The 13,408-nt window shown below is 39.7% G+C and overlaps 1 protein-coding gene across 1 annotated transcript; it reads right to left on the bottom strand.

The window, feature by feature from the left end:
* Positions 1-2,656: 2,656 nt before the first annotated feature.
* On the bottom strand, positions 2,657-13,190 carry LOC147384332 (clathrin heavy chain 1-like). The gene is made up of 5 exons (XM_086424911.1): positions 13,167-13,190; positions 11,470-11,556; positions 5,272-5,408; positions 4,635-5,186; positions 2,657-2,766 (listed from the first exon to the last, which is right to left on the bottom strand). Exons 1-4 carry the CDS (start codon positions 13,188-13,190, stop codon positions 4,673-4,675), a joined length of 762 nt encoding a protein of 253 aa, XP_086281037.1. The 3' UTR covers positions 2,657-2,766; positions 4,635-4,672.
* Between the last annotated feature and the right edge of the window lie 218 nt (positions 13,191-13,408).

Genomic DNA, 13,408 nt, shown 5'->3' with positions numbered 1-13,408 from the left:
AATTTAGTAACCTCTTGCAACAAGGTAAGAACAGATTTGTATTAGGTTTTCTACCAAATACAGACCCATGATAGTTTACTACAATTTTATATGCAAAAAGGATAAAAAAAATAGTGTGTGTTTGTGTCTGTATTATTTAGTAATCAAACATAACTCATGCAAAACACCAAAATGATTAAATTAAATTATGCAAGAGAGAAATGGTAACTAGATTAATAGAACTATATCTACTTACTTCTGGACCTAACTCCATTGCAGCCTCAGTGATCTCAGTGTGTATAGGTTGCTGATTTCTAGGAAGTGTTACTTGGAGGAAATCCAATTAGATATGAAAGTCAAGCACGTTTGATAGGGACATCAAAGGTTAAAGAGTAGAGTTTTTTAGACTTTCAATTTCTTGTTTATTTCAGCCAGAGACCCTATGGTTAGAATATTTATAGTCATGTGCTTATTCAGAATTATGAGAATTATAGGGGCCTATGACTATTTCTTATTAGTTATAGGGGGTAATCGTAATGTCTATTTCTATTTTATTTTTTTAGAAACTCACGGCTAAACATAGTGTTCTGATTTTTAGAAATTCTTTTGACTGGTACATGGAGATCAAATCTTTGTTTGATTTGGTTTCTATGTTAGTAGTCTAATTGATGCAGGATAGGAGGGAATAAGATGAAATAAGGGGTAAGTGAACCTAGTTTGGATTTGGATTAAGGATTTGGGTTACGATAGTGTTACTGTAAAGGTTTAGGGTAAACCCAAAAGAATTTGGTTGTGAATCTAGAAACTTACCTGCAACTTTGCCCTTCTATCCTCTTTCCGCTGCACCAGAGCAACATAAAGAGGTTTGCTAAAAACCATTTTTCCATTCATTTCTGCAAGCTACAAAAATAAGAAGACAAAAATTTATCAAATTATAATCAGATTTTCAAAATGACATACAACCATGGTTTTAAATGTCATCTGAGACCTCAGTATCGTCTATGAATGAGAAGGGTAGACAAGCCATCTGACATGCGCAAAATCTCATGAGACAAGCACGATTTTACTTAGATGATATTTTGAAAATCTCTATCAAGTTAGTAAAACTCATCGGAGTCAACCGGTATTTTGTACATTTTCCATAAAATAATAATTTTTTTTTAAATTTAAATATTTTTTATCAAATTAAAATATGATATAATGATTAAACATAGACGAGTTGACTCATCTAACACAACTCAGTCTCGTCCAAGAGCGAGATTAGACGTCAAAACGAGCTTTGAAACCATCAATACAACAATATAACCTTACCGCTCAATTTGCTTCTTCAAGAGTTGAGAAAGCAAGAAATCCTGAATCCCTACTAATTCCATTTGGGTCTTGCATGACCTATTAAGAAGTCAGAACCAAAGCATTTTAGAGCAATAGCCAGAATATTAGTGCAGCTGGTCACTAATAATTAAATCCTAAAGAACATTGCTACAAACCTTGCATGAAGCAATTGTGCCAAATTTTGAGAACAATTCCTTCAGTTTATTGTCATCAATGCTATCATCTAAGTTCTTCACATACAAGTTCACCCCGTGAAATTTGTCTACTGTCTTCTTTGCACTTGGATCAATTCATCCTTTCAGTTCCATTTCTCTTTCGGATTTTTTCTGTGCTTTCCCAACATACCACTCTTTATCATCAAATTTCTTTCCATTAATTGCCTCAACTGATTGTTATATTTGTTTCTTGCACCTATTTTTCTACATAATATTTCAAGCCTATTGAGATCCAAACATCGTCAGCTCTTTTATGAGAAACATTAGATATAACTCTTATCTACTCTTTATGTTTTGTTTAACATATAGGATTATAGTTCTTATTTTCCATATTTCCAACATAGGAAACTGAGTACTCTGGAAAAGACTTCTTTGAACAAAATGAATGAAAAACATTTGAAATTCTGAAATTTTTTAAAAAGACATTGCTATAGTTGAATTTCAAATAATGTGGGGACCAAAAAGAATTGGTAGTGAAATAAAGATAAAACAGTAGAATGAATCAACATGAGGTTACAAACTGCAGATGAGAAACAAACAACTGGATCCATTAAAGCAGTTCGATGGAACTTACACATCTATCAGAACCAAGTTTGAGCTGAAAATTTTAGATGGGATTGTGCTAGAGAGCTGTTTCTTGTCGAAATGACTGTAAAATCATGGAACAAACCTTAGTGCTCGTGATTCAAAAAAATCAAAATAATTACCATCAACATAAAGGATCAAAATGAAATGATGGATCAAATTCATGCTAAGATATGACAAAATTTGTACACCGCCTCCTAACTTGACATTACCCACCTGCTTTATCCTTGGCAATGCAAGTAAGAAAAATTAATAACATAAATAATTAATTGCAAACTAAGAAGACTTGGGACTTATAAGTGCTTGGTGTGAATTAGCAAATCCAGACCAGGATTGTTCCCATCGAAGACTAGAATGGTTCCCATAAGCTTGTTGTCAGCCAGATCCAACCAATATACAGAAGATAGATGAATTGTTCAAAAAGTTTTATGCATGCATCAACACCCAACTGTTCAGAATATTATTTGGCAGTCTGCACGGATGCGTTAGTGAGCCTTAGTTAAAAGATACAAATAGCAGCAACAAAAGTACCAGAGAAACAGACAGTTACCTGCACAATTATCTGAAGATTTCCTCTCAGATAAGATAGTAAAAGGTCCTTCATGCTCTCCAGTGCCCATTCTCTTGAAAGGGTCCCAAAGAATTCTACAAGAGACTAGAAAACACACCATATATATATATATATTATTAAATTTACTATCTTCCCTCAAACAATGAAAATGTTTATGTTGGAGTTGAAAGCGCCCTTGATCCGCGGGGTGCACGGATCCGCTTTTGACCCTTGAGGTTTGGGAGTCGCCACCTAGTTATTGTGGTCTAGGAACCATACTGACTCTAACATGGATAAAAAGAACTAATCTACCATAAAAAATCTGAATTCGGGGATCAAGTTACGGGGTTGGAAGGTGTTAGGCACCAACCCCGCCCGGCCAAAGCCGGTCTCTACTAAAGTCCCAAGTAAATTACATTGCTAAAACCTAGATAAAAAAATAAATAAAAATAAAAATTTACCTTTCCGATGGCAAGGACTTGGTTCCCTCAGATCTGACAAAAAGAGCTCCTTGTACCGTGCTCCCTTGCTTCGTTCTGTTTCCGGATTTGACTTCGGATCTCCGAGGCAACGTATCTCCTTATTTTTTGAATCTGAACTCTTCAAGTTCGTTGTGGATTTGGGGGTGTTTTTAGAAGGCTTTTGGGTGTTTTCTAGACTAGAATTGAAGGGGGGATGTTAGGTAAGGAGTTGGGGCTCCAAAACTAGGGTTTATGGGGGGCTAGGGGAGCTTCTAGACTTACTTCTCTTAGGGTTTATGATTTTATACGAAAATAGGGTGTGAGCACCTCTATTTATAGATATTTTTAGGGGTTGATTTGGATAGAGTTAGTGTTTAATTAGAGATCTTTTAATTAGAGTTGTGTTTTAGTTAAAATTGTTTTAGGTAGAATTGTGTTTTAATTAAAATTGTTTTAGGTAGAATTGTGTTTTAATTCAAATTGTTTTAGGTAGAATTGTTTTTAAGTTAGAACTCTATTAGATAGAGTTATTAATCAATTATAATTCTATTATGACTTTTGGTCTTATTTGATTGACTTTTAATGTTTTGACTTTAGTCTTAATTGATCGACTTTCAATATCTTGACTTTAGTCTTGCTTAATTGACTTTAATTTTGACTTCAGTCTCACTTGATTGACTTTAATACCTTGACCTCAGTCTTGCTTGATTTACTTTAAATTTTTGGAGAAGGCCCCTCCATTATTTCTTTAATTCTTTGGACCCCCAAATGGAGGGATCCTTAAAGAAATATCCCACGAACCCTCAACAATTTTGCCTAAGAGTCCGATTAATCGATTTTTTAGATTCAAAATTTTAAATTAATTTCATTAATGTTTCACTTTAATTATTTAATGTTTTATTTATTAATTTCGAATTTTTTAATTATGAAAATTGTGAAATTACCATTTTGCCCTCGGAAAGGACTTTTCACGTTTCAAGTTGGTTTTTAATGTTCTAGGATGTTTTAGAATCGGTTTTTCGTAAGGAATTCAATGAGAATGTTGGTTTGTGTCATTTATGAAAAAATTTATGTGAAATAATTGTGAACTTTATGAGGGGCATTTTCGTAATTTTGTCAAATTCTGTTAAAATTGGTGAAATGATTTATTTGGTTCCGATTTGTTATTTTATGGGTTCGAAAGAGTTTTCCTAAGCGTAATGTAGGCTCTATGGTTGTTTTGATGTTAGGGGTATTTTGGTAATTTGGTAATTTTTAGTGATTTTTATCGTGAAGCTTCTTTTTGGTCTGCAAGATGATGATTTCTATGTTTCTGGGGTCGTATTTTCCTAGCGTAGCGTGGTTTCTAAGGTTTTGTCAGTTCGAGACACCTCATCCGGATTTCTGAAACACATCTGGTAACAAAATAAAGCAATAGAATACACATCCATCATTGGGAATCATTGCGATCGGGTTGACGAGTTGATTAATCAGGCGGATGCAAAAATGGGGTGTCTACAGGAGTACACAAACCTGTGGCTCAATGGCATGGTGTATTCACAATGACACGTTTAATATCCGGCAACTCTGAATAATGCTGCATGAAATATATGTTTAATAAAGGGAATACTCAACTCTGTAAAATAAAATTCTCTCTCTATAAAGATTCCAAGAGACCATGCCTGAAGGGCACGCACATACAGACCATCTTTTTCACAAAGTTGTGCAATTCGGGGATAGTCACAGTCATAGTAGCTGAACATTCCATGAGCCAATATATCGTCTTCTACATTTGGAAATACAAACCTGGCCTGTAGTTTGAACAAGGAGTTCTTATTTGTGACATTGATAAGTTCATCATCACATTGTCTTTTGCGGTAAGCAACTACTGCCAGGGTGGGATCCCGTTTCTCGCAATATTTACCCACAACACGTGAATCGTAGTATGGGTTGGTGGTAAGAAAATGTTCATAATTGTTGTTGCTGTCTATGATGATTTTACCCAGAGCATTGTGAACATGTACATCTTGGCTTCCCTCACTAACAAGATGCTCCAAGAACTGAGTAAGTAACCAGAGGCGATTCCTACATCCCATGAGAAAAGGATAAGAGAGTAAAAGACATTGAGAATGAGAAGGTGAAGGGTGGACACAGGGAGGAAATACCAAACCTCTTTTCACATTCATCCACAAGGGGCTCCACCGGAAGGAGAGAACGGACTGAAAGAATAAGACCTTTAATAAAATCTTCAGGGCATTCATCATCAAGTAGCTGCCCTACAACTACAGTAGCATTCCCCGAATTGACCTACCAGAAGATGAAGCATAAGACTGTAGTTGACTTTCTTCTCGATTGTTTCAAGTAAATAACATAGACTGAGTTTCATATGATAGTTGTAGACACCCCAATTTGAACGGGCCCTCACTCGAAAGGGCTCAAAAATAACAATGTTTCAATAAAATTGGCCAACGGGCCTCGATGGCCCGAACCATCGAAATGTGACATTTTAGCCAAAATCCGAGCCTCTAACACCTCTCAATGGGTTAGTAGGTCCACCAAAGGGACCCGGCAAGCTCACATCTACCCCGCTCCATGAAAAATGTCGGTTTTCCAACAAAATAGGCCAACGGGCCTCTAAGGCCCAAAATATCAAAAAATGGCAATTTTGATTGAATCAAGATTCCTAAGACCTCCCCATAATCTAGGGGACCCACCAAGGGGATTTGAATTACCTTACATCTCTCCAACCCTCACCGCTCCGCTCTTGCATCCCAAATACCCGATTTTCAAGCAAATTCTCCAACGGGCCCAAAAGGCCCAAATTGCCAAACATGTGGCATTTTTTATCAAAGCGACAATTACAAAAATCTCAAAAAATTAATAAATTAAAAAATAGGGGACTTGGGATGCCAACCCATCATTCACCTTCCACCGCTCCACCTCAAAACCCACAAACACCTTAAGCCCATGCAAGGCCCATAAACCCTTAACCCTCTCTTAAACCAATTTTCCACTTTACACCCTAACCTAAAATAAACTCCATGTCATCTAAACCCTAACACCTACCTTCTCTCAAATATCAAACCCAAAACAAATCCTAACCAAGCCAAAATGACTCACAACCTTCCTAAACCCAAGCCCAACACTTAAAAGCCCATAAACCTATCCAATTCATTATCCAACCCACTACCTTAACCCATTATCCATTATCCACATAAACCAATCACAATCTTCACATCAAAAGATGAAACATGTCATCACCACCCTTCACCTCCCTCATCTAATCACCCACCCCCATCACCATTCTCTAAACAACTCATCTAACATATCACTTCCCTCCAAATCACCTCAACCCATACCCTACCCTAACCTAACCTATCCCCATCCTCTAATATCATCAACCACCCACAACTCAACCCATACCCTAATCCATCACTATTATCTAACATCATCTACCACCCACATCACCACCCATATCTCTACCCATCATCTTCCTTAAAACCCTCAATAAAATCACCTCAATCCATACTTTTCTCATCATTAACTAACTAACCCATACTTCTCTCTCTAATTAAACAACCACTATCAACCAATCAACCAATTTCATCACCACACTCTTTCATCACATATGCCACATGGCATCATCCCCTTTCTCCTCCCAAAAACCAATCTACCCACCTCTTACACAACTCATTCCCCTAAATCTAAACACCTCACCTCTTCAACCAACCTAACACTCCTTCTCCAAACAACCTTTTAACACCCCCACTCCCCCATCAACCATCACTCATCTCATCCCACCAAATACTCTACCCAAATGGATTTGGGTAGGATCCAAATCATTTGGGTTGAAATACAACCCATTTCCCTCATTTACACAACTACCCTCACTTACACTCCAAATTTCATACCCTTCACTTCTAAAACCCATGCCATTTTCTATTCTCTCAACCTTTAATCCCATTATACCCCTCAAACCATCCTCCAAATACTATAAATACCCCTCCCCTCATCCCAAAAATGGTTATCAAGTCTCCTTAAAAAAAATCTACTCACCCATCTTCTACTCTCTCATACCACCTTCCAAAAATTAAAAAAAAGGTACATACTCTCATATTTGATTAAGGACTCAAGAGAAGAAGAAGAAGAAGGAGAAAAAGATATCAAAGATACAAGGTGGGTTCGAAGCATACCCCCCTCTCTCTCTCTATCCTCTTCTCCTCCCTCTTCTAGTATCCCTTTCTTTTCATATTGTTTTAAATGAGTTGAGCATGAATGGACCCCAAGGTTAAAGGTCTAAAAGGGTCATTTCCTTCAATGAAATGACATATGATCAAGCTAAAAGTAAATCCCTATCTAGGATACAAAATGCACACACGTGGCACTTTTATTTTATTTTTTTTAATTATAAAATGACCAAGTTATTTGAGGTTACCGCCACTTGACAAGGAGAAAAGGGTGCCTAACCTCTTTCCTCTTCTCCAACCGAGCCGCCTACCCAAATCCCTAGGTTTGATTAGTTCCTTATCCATCTCGAGTCACCGATGCCAAAAATGTCACTTTTTTAAAAAAAAATGTACGTCAAGTGATCATTCACACCCATTTACAACTTGAATGGTGGCGACTCCAAATTTTAGTAGATATGGTCTTGTAATGACGAAAACCACGTGTTTACAGCTGACGACTCCACTGGGGACCCATGGTTCATCCCTTGTGACAACTCGGTCATTTAAAAAAAAAATATAAAAAAAATAAAACACAGGATTTTATTTACTAACATGATTTGTTTGTGGTTTCCGATGTTCCTTTTGTTATTTTGTTTCACATGTCCATTGTAATATTTATTTATTTTTTGTTGCTTGTATTATGTATTTGTAAGGGGGCCGATGAAAAAGAAATGAATGAAAAAAAAAATGGCACATGTGCACTTACGAGCATAGCTTCACTTCCGAGCCACCTCAGCCTCAATATACATAAGCCCCAATACTTAGTAGTTCTACGGCTTGAGATCGTTATTTCAAGTGTCGGGAATGAACACATCAAACCCGATCACCAACCAATGACGTGTGTACTTCAGTATGCATCGAGGTTTGAAAATCGGGTAACCTTGAAGCCACCTATTAAACTCATGCATATGCCCGGCTAAACGAGTTAGGACACAAATTTAATGTTATATCGACCCCCAAAGAAATGGTGTATGCAATTATTGTGGTCGGGCCTCGAAGCCCAAGTTGTAAGCCCAATGGGGCACCCCTAGTTCACTAGATAGATGTGCTAATTAATTTTTATTCTCCCCTAGGTAAAAGGGAGTAGTGCACATAACATCATTCAAAACAAAAAAAAAAAAAAAAAAACAATGAGCCAAAGACTCAAAAATAGAAGGGACATGGAAAACAGGTGCAAATAAACAGTTCTGGGAATTTTCAGAAACTGGATTTCTTTCTGGTTCGTGTCCATGGCACGGATAGACCAAAATGTACATCATTCATGTTGGGAACACGGTTGAGACAGAATATGCATAATCCGTGTTGGGAATACGGTTGAGACAGAATATGCGTCATCCGTATTCGGAGCACGGCTGAAATAGTAAATGTCTCATTTATGCCCAAAACACGGATGATAGAATGAGGGCCACATCCGTGCCATTAACACGGACCAGAGCGAACTCGGCCCTATAGAGTGAACTCGACAGTCCATTTTTGAAGGGACCCACTTACAATTGATTGATGACCCTTAGAAAAAAAAATCCCAAGTTTTGGACAAATCAAATAAAATGGATCTTTGTTGGTCAATGTTTTCGAAAATAAAACAAAAAAAAATTAAAAAAATAAAAAAGATAAAAAAAAATGGCGGGGAAGAATTTACAGATTTTTCAACTCGAAACAATTTTTTGAACTAGACCCCCGCTTGTATCCATTTAAACCGGGCCCACGATCCAAACCATTCCAACTGGGTCCACGATCCAGATCCAAATCATTCCAACTAGGTTCACAAACCATACCCAACCCAGCTGGATCTACGACCCAGATCCATTTTCAACTGAGTTCATAAACTATATCCAATCCAACTGGGTCCGCGACCCAGATCCATTTCCAACTGGGTTACGACCCAGATCCATACCAACTGGGTCCACAACCCAGATCCATTCTCAGTTGGGTCCACGACCCAGATCCATTCTCAGTTGGGTCCACGACCCAGATCCATTTTCAACTGGGTTCACGACCCAAACCCATTCTCATCTGGGTCCAAGACTTGGATCTATTTTCAACTAGGTCCACGACCCAGATCCAATCCAACTGGGTCAGCGACCCAGATCCAATCCAACTGGATTACAATCCAGATCCTTTCTGACTGGGTCCACGACCCAGATCCAATCCAACTGGGTCAGCGACCTAAATCCAATCCAACTGGGTTACAACCTAGATCCAACCAAACTGAGGCCACGAACCAGATCCATTTCTGACTGGGTCCATGACCCAAACCTAATCCAACTGGATTACGACCCAGATCCACTTTCAACTGGGTGGACCCAGATCCATTTTTAACTAGACTACAACCTAGATCCAATCCAACTGGGTCCACGACCCAGATCCGTTCAACTGGGTCCGCGACCCAGATCCATTTCCAACTGGGTTACAACCCAAATCCAAACCCTTTTCAACAGGATTTAAGACCCAAATCCACTACCAACCGGATCCATATCAAATTTCAAACCAAGTTCATGATCTAACAAAGATAACAATCGATCAATCGACTCAAATGCATTCAACTTTCAAAAAAAAAAAACCGCAATTGCAATCCTTGATCAAAGTCGGTGCCTAAAAAAATCTTACCCTATTGATACGAGGGGGATAGACTATGTATATTCAGGGAACAAGGTGATTTAAGAGTACCATTATGCGCCGCCTCTTCCTTGGAGATCTGTCTGGCCGATGGTGATTTCAGAGAACTGAATTGGAGTCTACCAAAAACACGGGTTGTTCCAACTCGACTTATCTCAAAATTAATTTTTCAAAATGTTTTCCCGACTCCGTGTTGATGAAACTACTTTTTCAAAATATTTTCCCGACTCCGTGTCGATGCCAGCTCCGTGTTGATGAAATTACTTTTTCAAAGTATTTTCTCGACTCCGTGTCGATGCCAGCTCCGTGCTGATGAAGCTCACTTTTTCAAAATATTTTCCCGACTCCATGCCTCTTCCTTGGAGATCTGCCTGGCCGATGATGATTTCAGATAACTGAATTGGAGGCTACCAAAAATACGAGTTGTTCCAACTCAACTTATCTCAAAATTACTTTTTCAAAATGTTTTCCCGACTCCGTGTCGATGCCAGCTCCGTGCTGATGAAATTACTTTTTCAAAGTGTTTTCTCGACTCCGTGTCGAGGCCAGCTCCGTGCTGATGAAGCTCACTTTTTTCAAAATATTTTCCCGACTCCGTGCCTTTTCATTGGAGATCTGCCTGGCCGATGATGATTTCAGATAACTGAATTGGAGGTTACCAAAAACACGGGTTGTTCCAACTCGACTTATCTCAAAATTATTTTTTCAAAATGTTTTCCCGACTCAGTGTCGATGCCAGCTCCGTGCTGATGAAACTACTTTTTTAAAATATTTTTTCGACTTCCGTGTCTATGCCAGCTCCGTACTGATGAAATTACTTTTTCAAAGTGTTTTCTCGACTCCGTGTCGATGCCAGCTCCATGCTGATGAAGCTCACCTTTCCAAAATATTTTCCCGACTCCGTGTCGATGCCAACTCCGTACTGATGAAATTACTTTTTCAAAATGTTTTCCCAACTCCGTGTCGATGCCAACTCCGTGCTGATGAAATTACTTTTCCTAAAATATCTTACCGACTCCGTGCTGATGCCAGCTCTGTGTTGATGCCAACTCCGTGTTGATGCCGACTTCGTGTCGATGCCAGCTCCGTGCTGATGTAATTCTTTTATAAAATATTTTACCAACTCCGTGTTGATGCCGGCGCCGCGTCGAGAAATTACTTTTTGCTGAAACTCGTAATAAACAACTTTACCTGACTTAATAAAACATCATGCATCTTTCTTTTTGTAAATAAGATAGTAATACTTGGTTGTCTGTACCCACAGGTGGCCAAGCGAAAGAAATACAAGCAGCCAGAAGTGCCTCCCTATTTTCTTAGATCGTCTACCATCACCATGAGTTCTTCTGAACCAACACAACCTCCAGTGACCGAAGTGTCAGGTATCGACCCGCAAATAACAGCACTACTAAAGATAATTGAGAGGCAAAAAAAGATAGTAAGTACTGTGTTAGCCAATGCCAGCATCCTACAAGCTCAAACGATACAGCAGCACGCATCCGGGTCGAATCAAGAGTTACCTGAGCAACCTCCACAGGGACCACAGACCACAATGCCACCCGTAGTGCCAGAATACCAGGGGCCTTCGCTCTATATTCCACAGAATCGACCACCCCCTGTAGTCATTCCTGACGATGAATGTGAGTACAGGGCCACGGAAGCCATAAGCGCAACAGATGAAAAACTAGCTCAGCAAATCAAATCTCTATAGGAAGAGATGAAGAGGATGAAGGGCCTCAACACTATGAGTGGAACCTGATTCAAGGATCTGTGCTTCTACCCTAATGCTCAATTACCAACCAAGTTCAAATGTCCGGAGTTTGAAAAATATAACGGAGTAGGGTGTCCGTTGTCACATCTGAAGTTGTATTGTGGATCCATGTGCCAGTATGGAGAGGATGACAGGTTGTTGGTACAGTTGTTTCAGAAAAGCTTAATGGGGCCAGTACTCAAATGATTTTTTGGATTGGATCACTCACTCATTAAGAACTGGCAGGACTTAGCCGAAATGTTCTGGCAAAATTACCGGTTCAATACTGATATGGGACTAGATCGAAACGACATGGCCAAAATGACAAGGAAGTAGAGGGAAACAGTGAAAGAGTATGCACAGAGATGGCGAGAGCCCGCCTCACAAGTAAGGCCTGCAATGACAGAGCAAGAGATGAACACTACGTTTATCTTGACACTAGGGCACGCCTTCTATACTCATCTGGTGGGACACACCACAGGCACATTCTCGAACCTGGTATAAGTGGCGGATCGGGTCGAGGACGGGATCCGAACCGGTCTGATCTTCGATTTCACGAGTCTAGGGGCAACAACCGAAACCCCTTCTCAGAGAAAGCCAGTACCTCCAAGAAAGAAGAGAGAAGAAACTTAGGTCAATAACGTGCAGCCGAATCGACCCCTCTTCATCCCTTTACTAGCATCGAGACCACAAGCACAGTCAACTTCATGGGCACCAGCACCGCCAACATGGAACCCTCCACCTCAAAACCAATTCAGGGCGAATCCTACACCAGTTGTACAACAGGCACCACTATACGAGCAGAACCAGCAGGCACGATCCAACAGAGTAAATAGAGTATTTACCAGGTTACCCAGGTCATTATCGAAATTACTATCAATCTTACTCAGGGGTGAGTATCTTGCAAAACGTCCGTCAAATCCTAAGGCTGCCAAAGGACCAGGATACAATCCCAATTTATTCTGCGAATTCCACATGGGTGCACCAGGGCACTCTACAGACCAATGCTGACAGCTCAAGCATCAAGTACAGAACCTAATCAATAAAAAGGCTCTCATCCTAGATGGGCCTGCCAACCCGCCTCAACAACATAATATCAATCAAAATCCCCTACCTACTCACAATGGAGAGGGGAGTGGACACAGGGTAAATGTCATCTGCGGAGAACTCGACTTTGATCCTTCTGATCTAATAGCACATATCGGGAAGAAAATCAGGGTCCACCTAACTCAGGAATCCAAGGCATCAACGGTTAACACAGTCAACCATTACATCACCAACGCATCCTAAAACTCACTACTACCACTCAGATTGGCCAACCTCACCATCCATCCCACTCATCAAAATACAACTACCCGACCAGCTTTAGTCATACCTTACAGATCACCCCATCATCAAAATTCGACCCGACCTCCCCTTGTTATACCCTACACACCACCATATTCTCAAGGATCAACTCGACCCCCCTTTACATACCATACACTTCGTCTCTACGTCCATCGCTCGTCATTCCATATACTCCGTCAGCCCCTCACACAACTCCTCCTACTACCACTACCTCCAAATCGTCACCACCACCCCTCATCCTCAATATGAAACCCGATCCACCTCCCATAACCATACGCTCACCTAAACCATTCCCCTATAGCTCCGATCAGGCAATTCCCTACAGCTATGAGACTACTATCACCACAACCGCGGGAGTCGAAACAATAGTG

The sequence above is a fragment of the Akebia trifoliata genome, chromosome 15 (genome assembly GCF_017979445.1).
Source record: "Akebia trifoliata isolate Shusen 1 chromosome 15, ASM1797944v1, whole genome shotgun sequence".
Classification (NCBI taxonomy): domain Eukaryota; kingdom Viridiplantae; phylum Streptophyta; class Magnoliopsida; order Ranunculales; family Lardizabalaceae; genus Akebia; species Akebia trifoliata.
The sequence above is the reverse complement of the archived record's forward strand: the minus strand, read 5'-3'. Positions and strand labels throughout refer to the sequence as shown.